Source organism: Pholcus phalangioides, unplaced genomic scaffold (genome assembly GCF_987345545.1).
Source record: "Pholcus phalangioides strain wild (caught in Gottingen) unplaced genomic scaffold, Ppha-v1.0 ptg000013l_1, whole genome shotgun sequence".
NCBI lineage: Eukaryota > Metazoa > Arthropoda > Arachnida > Araneae > Pholcidae > Pholcus > Pholcus phalangioides.
Genome location: NW_028301606.1, coordinates 36,570,006 through 36,585,863, shown reverse-complemented (window position 1 = coordinate 36,585,863; position 15,858 = coordinate 36,570,006). Strand labels below are relative to the sequence as shown.

General features: G+C 39.3%; 1 protein-coding gene across 1 annotated transcript; it reads right to left on the bottom strand.

Annotated features, from left to right (window-relative positions):
• Positions 1-2,047: 2,047 nt before the first annotated feature.
• LOC149079025 (flavin-containing monooxygenase 5-like) lies at positions 2,048-10,117 on the bottom strand. Its single transcript, XM_089241288.1, has 3 exons — positions 9,884-10,117; positions 6,203-6,845; positions 2,048-4,243 (listed from the first exon to the last, which is right to left on the bottom strand). Exons 1-3 carry the CDS (start codon positions 9,961-9,963, stop codon positions 3,077-3,079), a joined length of 1,890 nt encoding a protein of 629 aa, XP_089097414.1. The 5' UTR covers positions 9,964-10,117; the 3' UTR covers positions 2,048-3,076.
• Between the last annotated feature and the right edge of the window lie 5,741 nt (positions 10,118-15,858).

Genomic DNA, 15,858 nt, shown 5'->3' with positions numbered 1-15,858 from the left:
ATTATTGTGATAGAAATCGGACTTCGAACTTATCGCTTTATCAAACGGATTACCTTATCAACTTTATTCTCATTTCCATTATTATAGATGTTGTAATAATACAGTGCTTTTCATATATTTCTCTTGATCTTGAGCTCCGGGTATCGTTACCTCTGACAACACCTCTCTATGAAAATATGGGGGGTGCACAACCACAGGGCGGCAACTAGATACTTTGTCATCCAGGGCAAACTAGAATTTTGAAGTTCTTTGCATACAGGAGAAGCAGTTAAAGGGTGAGTTTGATGCCCCTTCTGGTCCAGCGCCCGGAGCACCAGACCCCTAGTTGCGGCCCTGCACAACCCCTATTTTCACAGACATAGGGTTCATTTGTTAGGGATATAGGTTATTTTAGCATTTCTGGCCACGGGCCAGACATGCGATATTTGTACCGCTCGCGAGCCGGAAACTTGTATGTATTGGATGATAATAAGACCCCTAATTTTGTCCGTCCGACGTTTTTTCCCTTGAGGTTTTTTCCCAAGGGTTACTTGAATTTTTGAAATCATGAATTAAGATCATTTTCATGACTTAAATTATATTATGACCATTATGACTATCATGAGAAATTGTGGTCGTATAAATATATTGATATCTCAGATTTGTCACATAAAAGTTATTTTCTGATGAATTATGTTTTCACCTAGTGCGACTGCAGTGCCCTCTATTTACCTCCGTTAGCGATTTTTCAGTTATTTTAGTCATAAATGACAACTTTACTTGCCGCTGTCAATTTTTGTGGCATAACTGACCCTCCATTTGCCCTTGACAATTTTTGCCTGTAATTGACAACTTTATTTACTTTGACAATTTCTGGCTGTAGTTGACAATTTTATTTGTTTTGACAATTTTTTCCTGCCGTAGTTGGGTGGTGAATAAAACAGTGCGCACCACATACATTCAAAACAAATGTGATAAACACAAAAAAAACAAAAAAATTAAAACAGGAAACGCTAAAATGACGAATATGGTGATGACAAGGACACTCTGTGACCCCCAAGGGACTAAACCCTTCCAGTGGGTCAAAATGAATCAATTAAGTTATAAGTATTTTATTGCGGCCTAAGCTCGTGAGCAAACACAAAGTTACATTAAACAAACGAAAAAGGTGTGGATGAGAGAGTTGAGATATATATTATGATATGGTTTAAATATGTAATATAAATATCGTTATATTTATTGACATAATCACCGGTTATTATGCATACTTAGTAGGTATGCATAATAACCGGTGAAAGATAGGTTCACATAGAAAATGTCAGTCCTCTGTAGCCTAATCGAGAGGACAGTAGTTTGATTCTCCTGGCAGATGGATGTGAACATGGCCCCTACATAGGGAGGGGGGGACTGACAGGGCTCTAGCCCTGGGGCCCGGGACGGTTATCATAATTTTTTTTGCTTTTTCACGCTATAAATTAACTGCAGAACGGGCCCGTTAAAAGTCTGACCGAGGGGCCCGCAAAAGATTCCATCATAGGGGCCCCGCTACAGGATGTGCGCTGCAGCCCGGAGGAGATACTAGGTAAGGCGACCCCGATGAGGGGGGTGGAAAAACCAGTTTTTTCCTCAAAGCGACTTCTAATCGTTAAAACAAAACGACATGGAGAACACTTATTGGCTGTAGCGATAATACTGACGTCATACTGCTCATTAATGGCGGATGATGAATCGGCCTGGATTTTGCCAGTGACTATACTACAGTCGAACTTGTCTAATTCGAACGTAGTTAATTCAAATTTCTGGATGATTCGAATATCGCGAACTCCCCTTCAATTTCTTATTCATTGTAATGTTGGAATATTATACTTGTTTAATTCGATTTTTTTTTCTCATGTTTTGGATAATTCGAAGTTTGATTCAGACATGTGTCAATTGCAAAATTTCCTTTCCTCAAAATTCCAAGCTGACTTTTACTCAGCCCTTCTCTCTCTTTATTCCGTGGTTTACTGATCTTTTCCAGAATGTAACATGTAGTCTAAAATCTAAACATTAAAAAATAACAATATATAAAAAAATCTGAACCTCTTTATTTTGGTTCTAAGGAGCAATGATTGTGGTAGCAGTTTCACACACTGGTAAAAATTCCAATGCAGGTGGTTTTTTACAGAATCTTGGAGGACTTTATTAGCTCCTACCAATTAGAGATGCAAACGCCACTATACTCAGGAAGTACATTTGTGTGAGTGTGTCCATGGTAGTTATCTACAAAGACAGAATTTTTTAAAAGCTAGAGCACTAAAATTTCAGTGACTTTTCTGGTAAAACGTGTTTAAAATTTATGTCTCTTTAGCATTATTAACTTGTTTTTTTGGAATACCAATTTAACATTTTCCACCCTTTTCAAACGAGGTTCATACACTTGTTAAACTCTAAAACGCGTTATGGTTAACTTACGGATGTGGACATTGGTGAAAAGGTAAAGAATAAGTAACATTAACTTTTCTCACGAAGAGATCAAAAACTAAATGTCTAAGAAAACAACATTGTTACCTATTCTAACACTCGCAGACACTAAATAACACGGCTGTTAAGGCTCGACAATCGCGTCTTTAATTCTTTTAATCAACTTCAAAATTTTGAACAATGTTTAAGAACATAAACAAGAAAATTACAAATTCATGAATGAAATAATTTTTGTGATTGTTTACGTTTTATACAAACCTTAGTTGAAACAAAGAGAATATTAGCGTAGTAAGTGATAACATTCAATATATTTTTCATAATAAATTATCCAGATTTTTCGATGTTTTTATGAAAGTATAAAAGTCATCTTGTATTGATGAATTGTATAATTCAAACTTTTTCGCTGTTCTCGTGAGATTCGAGTTAACTAAGTTCAACTACATTACGTGATTCAAACGTCAAGAAACATTAATGGCTGTAACTTTTGTTGTACTCTGTTATAAAGATATGTGGCTCACATCGAAGCGTCTAAAAACTGCTCATTTGGCAAAGTTTTATTAAATGAAACCAAATTAACGAATTTCTCTTACGAAAATTGTTATTAGTTTGTTTTCGAACTCATTTCAAAGATATTTCAAAGCTGGCTGGCTGTTACAGCGATAGCTAGAGAGCCATAGATAGTCACGAGATAGTCAAAAATAAATCCATCCCAAGGAACGTAGAACGGCAAGAGAAATAAGGCTAATATGTATTTCCATAAAACAGTTCGAATTGAGAAATAGTAAGGGATGATGAGCGCCAGGAATAAGTATTTGATGGAAAAGCATTTCAGAGACACCATCAGAGCAACGATGCAAACTGACATCATGTAAATGGCAACTTTCCTCGTCGACTTGTCTTCTTTTTGTTCGTTCCCATAATGTCTTCTAAACGGTGCTTTCATCCTTTTAGGTGCAGTCAGTATCGCCTTTCTAGCGTCGTCCCATTTGTGCGGTCCAACTAGCCTGTATTGGTAGGGCAAACAAGGTCCGAACACGCATGCTTTGAACAATATTGGATCCGTGAACAACATTTTCTTGAAATTCGGCTTCACCCCGAACTGCGTCGCTATTTCGTCCATGAACTGAATGAAGTCGACTCGGACGGATATTTTTTCTGATGGAGAGAATCTCTCCTTGTTTTCCCTATAGCGTCTTTCAACGTCTTTCTCCATGTCCTCGGTGTTTGGCAGACGGTCTTTACCACTCAGTAGATGCACGGCCCATCGACATTGCAGCTCACCGATCGGGAAACCGGGTCCAAACGGCAATATGAATCCGATCACGGCTAATGTCGGGTGCTTCAGATGCGCTGGGTACATGCATTTGTAAAGGTTTATTTTGTCGCCTACCACTTCTATGGTTCCTTTCTCCAGAAACGGGTACGTCCATGTATATCCAGTTCCGAAGATGACCACGTCCACTTCTGTGACTTTGTCGTCTCCTTCGAACACCACGCCGTTTTCTTGGAAGGCTTCGACCTCCCTCTGGATGGCAATGGACCCCGTAAGGATTCTTGGTGCTATGTCATCATTGACCGAAGGCTCTTTACGAATCAGATGGTATTTAGGTTTAATGCCGTACAAGCTGTGGCTGAACTTTGTATCTAATATATTCGTTTCGACAAAACCTGAAGCCCAATCTAATGGTAGTATGCTTTGGAAAAATACCAACCACCTCCTGAGTAAGACATAATCTATAGGTATTCCATATGGCCCAACTCGAGAAACAATCCAAGACGGTGTGCGCATGCTCAAGTACACCTAAAAAGAAGAGAATTTCATATAAATATACTGTATAATCAAGAATTTTCTGGTATACTTATGTAGGCTGTGCCATCACTCTACTGTCAAAATGAGATGGTTGATAGCACACGTCAAGGCGAAAAGTTTTCGAAATGAAAACCCAATGTCGCAACCCTATTATTCGGGGTATAAAAGCATAACACCCCACTTCAGAAGTCGACAAAATGTGACAACCTTGCTGTTATCATGACGACTAGGAAATTTCTTTCTTCCAGTAACAGGCAAGTACGGAGGGGAAAATTTGCATCATCCATTTTCCTCTTTAATGTGTAGGCGTGAAGTACATATATCCCCCCTCACTCTAGAGCATAGTCTCCCAAACTTTTTGTTCGATCGCCCCCTTCATCAGAAATTTTTTTCCTCTCATCGCCCCCAAACTCAAGTAAACCCATAGGATCCTATGTTAAATCAGTAGGTTCTATCGCTCCCCTTGGACCATTCCATCGCCCACCAGGGGGAGATATTGCCTGCCCACTTTGGGAAACACTGCTCTAGAGCATAACTAGCCCAACTTTTTTTGTCCCATCGCCCCCTTCTTCAGAAATTTTTTTGTCCCATCGCCCCCCCCCCCCCAACGCAATCTAACCGATAGGATCGTATGTTATACCCGTAGCTTCTACCGCCCCGCGGAACATTCTATCGCCCACGTTGGGAATCCCTGCTCTCTAGAGCAATTTTAGAACCATTCTTTTTTTTTCTTTTTGCTCGCCCATGGCTTAAACTCCGTGTTTATATGCGCTGAGAATAAAATTCATTTGCAACCCAAAAGTCGATTGTAAAAATTGTTTGTTTTCACTTGCACTATCATTCCTCTTATTTTGAGAGATTTCTAGTAACCCCGCCCCCCCCCCCCCCCATTTTAAGCGATCCATAAAATTAATGTAATCCAGATTCCTTCAAATGTTGACTCACCGTGGGCTACATTTGGCGATTTAATGAGGCTCACCGCCAACCAAGCTATATACTACAAACATATTATAAAAAAGCTCGGTGACCAGGCCATCACCTCCTAGAGATAGAAGGCCTCTGCAGTGTTTGCCATAAACGTCATTCAGACTACCTAACAAGTTTACCACACAGCATCGTATTTCGTTTCTTCAATTTTGGCGTCTAATCTTCCTGATTGCCTCACCAAAGCCGCATACTGATTGGATGTGGGGCATAGAAATCGCCAATTCTGAGATCGTTCATTTCTTTTCCTCACAACATTGATACTAGCACGAGCAGGGAATTTTTTTCCCTGAATATTCTGAGGGAAAATAGACTACTTACTGTCGTCACAGGCAGAGTGCAGAGGCCTTAGCAGGCTCGTCATTTTGGGGATCGTGTCCCCCCCCCCCGGCTTTAAAAAATACAGTGGAAATAGACAAACAAGGTGATATCTTTGTTACTGCCAAGGCCCGAAGTTGGCCTCTTCACGAACTGGCCGGCCCAGTTGATCCGGCAAATGCCAGAAATTCGGGCTTTCACCAGGCTTTGGCCGGCTACCATATGTCGATCCCTATATATGAATCACTAAGATATCGATATTCAGATTTCTTTGATCGTTAGGGTTGCTATACCTAATCATAATAATTATGGTTAGCTATAGCTAATTATAAATGTCCATAATTATCGCAGAAACATGCGCCAACGTGGCAATGATCCCGAGTCATAGGAATCTATAGTTATATAGGAGCGCCGAGCCCGAGTTTCGGATGTAGGCCAGGTCAACTGGGCAAGCCAGTTTGCGAAATAGCCAAGTTTGTGCTTTGGCAGGTACACATATATATATATATATTAGTATATGTTCTTTGCCCCCCCCCCCAGAAGAAGTTGAAATGACGGACCTGTCCATGGGCTATGCATTGAAGACCCCTGACGTAATCCATTGAAAAATCGTTATAATTACCATTCGACAAACAAGTGTAATCCTACCTGTCTAGCCACATTACTGATGGAAGTTGCAGCGTCCAAGGCTGAGCATCCAGTTCCTATTACAGCAACCTTCAACTTGTCGAACATGCTGAAGGTTTTCAGATCATGAGTATGCATCATCGTACCTCGAAATTCTTCCATCCCTGGATAGTTTGGCATATTAGGATGCGAGATATGCCCCGTGCAAACTAAAACTCCGTCGAAAATTTCTGTTAGGATCTCCCCGCTTTGCGTGTCTTTGACCGTTACTGACCATCTTCCCGATTCTTCATAGTCACTCGTTTTCTCTACCATCGTCACTTCTCGGTTACACGTGACATACTTGAATAAATCTAGAGCTTCGCCAAGCGCCTCGAAATACTTGAAAACTTCCCAGTGTCGTGGGTAATTTGGTGCGTCTTCAGGAAACAGTATATCGCTCAGGCTTCCCATCTCTTTGCTGTGGTTTATCGTCGTCGTGGACATAGTGGAACCGATGCCATCTTCGGCTTCGTCTAGATAGTTCCATGTTCCACCGATCCGTGGTGACTTCTCGAAGCAGACTGGTTCCATATTTTCTTCCAGAAGGGATTTTATGCAAGCTATGCCACCGAAACCACCTCCGATTACACATATTCGCTTGGAAAGTGTTTTTGTATGGAACCTGTTAAGGATGAAAAACAATTAACATGTTTCCCCCTTTGTTTAGATTGAACAAAAACTACACATAGAGTCAACAGACGTTTGACACATATATAAAAATTTTACAAGTTGTCTCACGATTATGAGGTTTGAACCAAAATTCCTGTCTTTAAATTTGTATTTTATCTAGAATAAAAAATTAACTCAGAATTCAGCCAGTGGGTATCTCTGTGATCCTGTTCTTCGTATTACATTTAAAGAAATAGAAATCGCTTAAATGACGTGTAATTGCGTACTCCATCAGGCAGTATTCATGTACAAAACATACCATGGTAATCAGATTCTGAAACTTAGAAATGAGGACCCATAACCCCCCTCTCCCGGCAACGTCACTTATATATGCCAACACTAGATAGTGCCACTATACCAACACGGGGAAAGGAAGACCAGAGTAGCCGCCTCACATGGACATTGATTTCTGAAGGTGTGCTGAGACCAGACGATAGCAGGTATCAAGAGCCAAGTCCTACTAACGACTGGGTGAATCATGTAGTACAGCGATTATAAGAACCCTGCTGCAGGTTGATTAGGTTACCGACAGGAGGAACCAGAAAAAAAAACAAGATTTATCACAAAAGCAGCCAATGGAAATCACAGAAAAGGAAACTGATCGATTATCAAGAATTATTTCCGATTATGAATATTTATGTGATTTACCTCTATAATTTCTTTTCGATTTTATTGGAAGTTTTTTTTCTTTATACTTGTTTACTGGCGATATGCGTAAAAGAGGTCATTGCAACTGCCCATTTGCATGGATTTTGTTCAAGCTACGGAGGCGCACAAGTCTCCTGGGACAATGTGTTACATAGCCTGGTGCAGCAAAGTCTGGGTGTCTCCCGGTTTCTATCGCTATCACTATATCACCACAGCAGGGCTGAACAAAACGGAAAAAAAGAAAATTCGGTGCCTCTGTAGTCTAGTGGTCTAGGGCGTTCACCCGGAAAGTGAAAGGACGTGGGTTTAATTCCCCGCAGGGGCAGTTGAATTTTCTCTCTTTCCAAAATATATCTTCGCAACATCCAGTTGTTAAAAACCTTCGTATGATAGCGGAGAGTGACGTCATCATTGTGTAGATTTGCTTACTTTATCGTAAAAATCATTTCTCTTTGTCAACAACAAGAAAACACGTAAGAAGTAGTTATCCTACAACTCTTACGTAATATTTATTCACATATTCAGAAACATATATAAATCCTCTTCTCCTAGATCCATCCAATAATGATAATCTCGGTCATCAAACTTTTTATCAAAATTTTCCCTTTTGAGCGAATTTTTCTATTCTTGCTGCTTATCTATTGATAAAAATATGAAGATAATATAGAACATAAAGCGCATTCACTACTTTAAAAAAATTTCGAACTATTCCTCTGTTTCATGAAATCTCAAAATTTTCTACAACGACAAGAAATTTCCCACACAAACCGATTTTGGACAATTTATAAATGATGGTACTACACTAACCTTGAAATGCAACCAATGAGCATATCGGTTGCATTCAATAGAATACAACCGATAAGCTCATTGGTTGCATTTGTCACGTTTTGTAAAAGAACTTTCATGAAACTGTTATAGTATGGCCTACCTAACGAAATTTCCCTTTTCTTAGGTCGGTATTACACTCTATAAAAGTTTTGTAAAATTTATTTTATAAAACATGAAAAATGCAACCAATGAGCGCATCGGTTGCATTTGAGCAAATGTAAACAATAAACTTATTGGTTGTATTTTTCAAGTTTTATAAAATAATTTTTACAAAATTTTTACAGTGTAATTCCGGCCTTATTTCCCTCCACGCATTCAAAGAAATGTGCTGCCATCGATTGATGAAAATACTTACTAAATAATTAAAATAATGGGAAACATACACGAGTTCGCTCGCGTGGATTTGACAATTTGAAAATTGCTCCCGGCATTGATCCCCCCCCATATAACATTTGAACCTGTTATGACACCCCCCCCCCCCCATTAAAGGATGAATTTTGAAAAATCACTCCTTAGCGAGTTTCTATGTTACAAAATAAAAATACTCATTATATTTCGTATTTATAGCTTCAGCGGTTTCGGCTTGGCATAATTTCTATACATAACCTTTGAACGCCCCCTCCCTTATGATCCGTTTGGGGAGTCGAAAAACCCTTCATATTGCCCTTCCTCCCATCATAATACGAAACCCTGGCCAAATTTCACATCTATAGTTCCAGTGGTTTCCGCTAGGCGATGATAAATCAGTCAGTCAGGACATTTTATTATATATATACAGCATGATTCAAAACTCACCGTACAAACTTTTAGGGAAAGTAGAAAACAAAAAAAAAAACAGAATCACAATTTTTTTTTTTTTTTAGTGTAACGCCAGTCTAAGGGGATTACACTGTAAAAGTTTTGTAAAAGTGCTTTTATAAAACTTGCAGAATACAACGAATAAACTGATCGGTTGTATTAGCTCGAATGTAACCGATACGCTTACTGGATACATTTTTCAAGTTTTGTAAAATAACTTTTCTAAAACTTTTATAGTGTAATATGTCGGTCTTATACATTACATTGTACTTCAAGTGCGGGTATTGACAAAAGACAGAATCATAAATGCACCAGTTGTATATTGTAACTATATGCTATTGCAATTTTATGCTAATTTCCGGCAAAAAAATTGTCAAAAACATGTACAGTTGTCATTCATGCCCGAAAAAAAATTGTCAAAGGCAAGTAAAGTTGCTAATTTCTGAAGAAGAAAAAAAATATTTCTAACCCAAAACTTACACAATCCCTTAAGTCACATACTGAGGTAAAAAAAAAATTCCCCAGTGAGGAAAGAGTGGCCACCATTTTTGTGCACGTCTGAGATGCTTAAACAGCAGTGTCTTTTTAATATTAATAATTATTCACAAGATTTGGAAAAAAATTACATAACTAAAATATATTAGGAGAGTTTCCACGAGACGATTAAAAAAAAATCGTTATTAATAGTGCAATTAATGGCTGGTTTTAACGCCTTACTTTTGCCGCAATTCAAAGATCCGTCTCCGTATAATTCTTCCAGTTGCAGTCTTTTCTAACTCGCCCGCGTTCAGTAACATTTCAACACGTTTTCGGATTTGAGCTGTTACAAGGGAAAAGCGTTCGATGAAGCCGTTGCCTAGTCTTATGATGAAATTATTGTATTACACTCTTCGATTGCTCACACCCAGGAAAAAAATAACAAATCAAGTCCTCCTAGAGTCCTTCAACTGCAACAGGGAAAATGAAGATACAATCCGATTAATTATGTTTTGCAATATCACCGTATTCTCTAATGAACATTTTGATGACAACTCTCTATCAGAGTTTTCTCCCCCACCAAAAACAAATTTCTTCCGATGATTCTGGTAAAAATAAATGTCATAACGAGTATATTGCTTATAACGAGAATCTCGCTATTGCAGGTAATTAGTAAGTGATTGTCAAAGAACTAACGTCAAACATACAAAAAAAAAGTATCTGCTTATAACGAGTTATTTATGAATGAAAATCCGAATATATTCGTCATAACGACCACGGAAATTCTCGAGAAGCATGTTTTCTTTTCAATTTCTTTAAGGAATTTATATATGGAATGAAGGCTGGAAAGAATGACATTTTTTAAAATCTCTTCTCATTTTTAAGCCCCGTTTACATGTGCAAGATTGGGGGTCGCTTTGGTGATTATTACCTGCATCGTAACTTTTTTTTCTCATGGGGAAAAAAAGGAGGGACGAAGATCCGTCAAAAGAGTGCCATCTTTGTTGCGGAATAATGGTGGGTGACTCCAACCTTCTTTCCCCGCATAACCCTTTGTGCCGTGAAAACTACTGTAAGCCTCTTCGTCAGCCATCTTGAACCAACCACTTCAGTTCAACCCACGTAACCAGTGACGACTTCCGGAAATAAGAGGGGGAATACCGGAATAAACTAAAAATGCCATGTAAACGGATTGTAGCGAAAATCCCTGTTACGGGTATCTTCCCGGGATATTTTATTGCGCATCTAAACGGAGCTTTAGGCCGAGCACATAAGTCCCGTTTAAAGGGGAAATATCTCGGGAAGTTACCGGTAACGGGAATTTCCGCTACAGCCAGCCCGTTTACATGGCCTTTAGTTCATGCCGGTATCCGCCCCCCCCCCTTTCCGGAAGTCGTCACTGGTCACGTGAGTCGAATGAAAGTGGTTGCCTCAAGATGACTGAGGGGTAATAATCACCAAACCAACCCCCCCCCCCCAATCTTCCACATGTAAACGGGGCTATAGTAGAACGAAGAGATATGCAATGCAAGAATTGCGACCGGGAAGGACAAATTGCATAGGGGTAGAGAAAGAGATGTCCACACAGTCAAGGATATGGAAGATAGAGAAAATAACCGGAGGGGATCCTGAAAATGTAAGGGTGTGTTTTGATGATGATGATGATCCCTCCGCAGAAGAGAGACAGAAAAAAAATGGAGAAACTGACCAGCAGATCGACATCGAAAGACAAATAGGTTTGTTCAATTTGCGCACCTCGTTGAGTGGCCCCTTTCTCTCCTTCATCTCGCTTCTCGAGTATGTGCGGTGTAGAACAAAATACTAATGCAGTTGCTTTCGCCGCTAGTATCTATTATACACTCCCGTGCCTGTTAGTCGCCGCACTAGGTGAGCGGTCTCAGGAGTTTATAAACGGAGCATATCAGTACCTCCGCATAGATAAGAAGACGCCACGCCCTGTATCTTATCTTATTATTATCTAAAAACACATCATTTTATTTGTAGGTATGCTGGTCGGGCAAGTGGACATAACCTTTGGTTTTGACATCGATGCTATTTCCCTTGAAACAACCCTCCCCCCTCCCCTTTCTTGGAATCTTCCAAAACTGGACACAGGACATGGAGATCTAATCATTTTCTCTGCATTAAATCTTATTGGACTTCTTTTTGTGCAAAGAATGCTCCAGTCGTGATAAATTAAAGTGATCCCGTGGACGCCCCTCCCCTTATAAAACATTCATGAACTTCCCGGGGGTCCACGAACCGCAGATTGGGGGGAAAAACTGATTTAAGTGACCAGTAGTGCACGGCAGAGCAAACTAGTAGTGGACTATAGATGGTCGATCCAGAAATCCATAGGTCATTGGTTTGACTCCGGCTCGACAGAAATATACTTTTGTTAACGCCCAAGTGGTTTGGTGGTAACATGCTCGTCTGCCTCACTGAAAGTTGCCGTGAGCTCCCAGGTTCGATCCGAATAAAGAATATAGATAATATATTTTCCCTAACGCGAGCTTGAGGTGACCACAGATGACGCCTTCATCTCCAACCCAACTCGTTAACGGCAGTAAATTGCGTACAGCGATATGGCCGGAGTTGATGTGTGGTTAGGTGCTATTACAGATCACTTGAGGGTCTGCGGCACATTTCCAGATCCCCTAAGTGACCCACACTTAAGTGAATGTTTCCCAAGCTTTTTTGATGTCGCGGTTCACTCGACCATGAAGATCAATGTACCGTGGACCCCCCGTATTATTAGAAGGTCAATTTCGACGTCACCCTACCATAGTATCCAAAATGTATTGGAGACTAGAAGTGGTAACCAATGTTTTAAGTGCCGAAAAAGTTCAAAATAGTTTTTCTGGTTAAAGTGTCAAATGAGCAATAATTTGTAACATGGGGTAAACGGGAAGCGTAATTCCATACCGTACATAGGATTTTTAACATGGGATGTGTCTGATTGGCTAAGATCACTATTACGTCATTAAATCGTCACACCCGATCGTGACTTCGGAACTCGATGTAATGCACTTGCGCGACATGTTTATTGGCGCGCGTTTTTCCGGCGACTGTTGGTTGGCGCCAATATACTTCCTGCCAACGTTTAATAATGCATATACCTAATTTTAGCTGCAATCGGCGCGTGCCATGTGAACCCACTCGAATTCCTTTTTTAATAGTGTTACCCGCGGTCTGGTTTTTGGAATATCTTGTGTCCTATATTTTATGGCAAATAAAATATTTGCCATAAATTCCTCATTCTGAAAGCATATTTTCTTGAAGTCGAGCGAAACTCGAATAAACTCAATAGCTCGCCGAATCTCGCCAAATCTTGCTCAGTTAAAAGTTAATAAAACTCATTACTTCAATCATTTATTACCAAAAATTATATTAAAACATTTAATAATGGCTCATACAAATACAAATACAACGCCACAACAGGCAAATTGCCCAACGAGGTGGCTGCTTAAGAACATCATGGATCCCCGAGCCATTTTTGGAGGCCCTACCTGCTACTGCTACACCACACATACCCACACCCCCCCCCCCCCGCGGAACCCCCAACGAATCGGTACATGCGGGAATGTGCGTGTACGTGTAGTGAAACCTGACGGGAAGTTTTTTGTTTCTCTGTAATGCTTGTTATGTGTAGTGCTGCCATCTGCCACCAGTTTTTCTAACTATGAGTGAAGTGTTATGATTGAATGATTTATCGTTGTAGGACTGTTGCTCTCTGTGGCGAGACTTGTAACGGGGAGATCGGCTCGCATTTGCGCCTTGAAGTTCGGAACCACAGAAAACCAACTTTAGCCGACCACCACTGTGGGGTTCGAACCCGGATCCTCGCATCGCGAGTCCGTCACTATAACCATAGCATTTGAATTTTACCAAAACTTGGAACTTTAATTGAATTAAATCCAAAATGGAATCGTTAAAAACTGAGACTACGTCAGAAATCCATTGGAATCGTAAATTTAATTTTCCAATTTTTAATTTATAAGAAGGGGAATAAGCAAAAAAGTATTCCCTTGTGAAAGGATACTGGTCCCCCTTTCCTAAACCGTTCAGAACATCCGAAAGCTGCGCAAGTGTTGGCCATTCTAATCAAAAATAAGACAGCGCGTGCAGATCGTCATACGAATAGCCATAAGGAAAGCATTGAAAGCGAGATTCCCTGACCAGCCTTTTGACCGGAGTCACGTGATCTTTGCTTCACATTGTAACCCCTCGCGCGCGCTCTATATTATTCTTACTGTGGATACACCACGTCATGTCTCGTCAGACGATTTTTACCTGATAGAAAAGAATGTAATCGTCTGACGTGATGTAAGCAAGTCTCATCTTGTGCTTGGAGGACTATGCCAATGTCGACGTCAATTGGTTACAGCTACAGAATGCTCTGAATAAGCCAAGTTTGATTGTGTGTTCAACGCAACTCTTCCTCAAATGAAATAAGTTTGGAGGGGGGGGGGGGGGGATAAAAATTTGAAGAAAGTGGCAGACACTCTAATGAAAATGCTGACGTACTTGTTGTGAAGGTTAAAGAGTTGAAGGGGGGTAATCACTCCAAATCATCAATTACAAACTAATCAGCTTTGAAAAAAATATTTTTGTTTCCCGATAGGAAAGAAAATCGAGTCCATTATATATTTATTATCAGCAATATTATCTCGTTACGGTTTCTTTGGATAAAAAGAAGAGGTTTCCGTGATGAAAATGGCAGTCTACAGAGACAGTACGGCATGTGATAAGTGAGTTTGTACAGCATTATTTAGACATGAATGTTCGAGAAACAATGGTATCATGCCTTGAATCTGTCGAGCGAGATACGTGATCAATTTTTTTTTTTTGCTATTTTTTCCTCCATATTCAATGCAAACTTCTTTGGTTTATTATCATTATTCGATGGTTCTCTCGCCTTCTTTCACTGGATCCAGAATGTCGAAGTCACATTGCGGACCAGTTCAACAACTAATTGTGAAACCTCTCTTAATAGTATTCAAATTAAACCTCAATAACAACATTCTGACACGACCTTCACTTTCTTTTATTGGGTTCACAAGGGAAACTTTTAGTGTGAGTCCCATGGATATCGCCCTTGACCAACTTTCCAATTGGGAAAATGGTGTGTGTGTGTATATATATATATATATATATATATTAGTACCCAGATATATATATATATATATATATTAGTACCCAAATGTCGTTGATAAATTTGGTAACTTTCCCTAAATTAATCGCTTTTGTCTTCGATTTCGATTATGCACAGTTCCCACATGTCGCTGGTAAATTCAATAAGTACTAAGGAATTATCACTTTTCCCGGCGATTATGCATAATACCGAATCGTTGGTAAACATGATAAAATCACAGTATATGATATACTATACGTGAAATTTATAAATCGGGTCCAATTAAATTCATCACACATACTAGACTCATTTGGAATTTTTGCCATATTTATCAAACTTACCAATTACACTAAGGGCGTTATGCATAAACACAGATAAAACGAACGTCAACTGTATTTGACATCCACATTTATCATAGCCATTGTTATTATTATCATTATTTTTTGTTTCATTTACTGAAACTTTGGTACGCATTTCGCCTGTTGTTTGCCTTGAATTTGTATTTATGTACATTTTAGTCGTTGTTTTGGAATATTGATTTGCATATGTGTGACCGTACTTACCATAATTTTCTGCAAAAAATTCACTCATGCAAATTTCTCTACTTTAAAAAAAAACTTGAACCAATAAATGCAAATGTGCAAATTTCATTCCCCCAAGAAAGAAATCTAAGAGATGAACGGAATTTTCCTACCAACATGTTCTTCATTTTTTTCAAAATTTTTACGTTACTGCGTAAAAAATGACGAAAAGTTTTCTCGGTAGAAAATTATCAATACACATTACACGACCTGAGCTGACCACATTTCCTTCATAAAAATACGGGAAATTGGGAACCATACGGGATATGGACTATCCAAATTATCGCAAAAAAAAAAAAATGCCAAAGGCAAGTAAAGTTGCCAATTAAAACCAAAAAAATTGTCACAAAGGCGAGTAAAGTTGATGACTGCAGCCAGAAAAGTTGCCAAACTCAACCAAAATAAAATTGACAAAGGCGAAAAAAGTTGTCAATGACAGCTTAAAAACTGTAAAAAGGCAAATAAAGTCGCCAATACATGTTAAATGAATTGCCAATCAA

Excerpts from the sequence above, each read along its gene's own strand:
- LOC149079025 (XM_089241288.1), bottom strand. The coding sequence starts at position 9,963 with ATGTTACTGAACGCGGGCGAGTTAGAAAAGACTGCAACTGGAAGAATT. Across the intron at positions 6,846-9,883 it reads ATCTTTGAATTGCGGCAAAA|GTTCCATACAAAAACACTTT; the intron begins GTAAGGCGTTAA and ends CATCCTTAACAG. Across the intron at positions 4,244-6,202 it reads TCAGTAATGTGGCTAGACAG|GTGTACTTGAGCATGCGCAC; the intron begins GTAGGATTACAC and ends TCTTCTTTTTAG.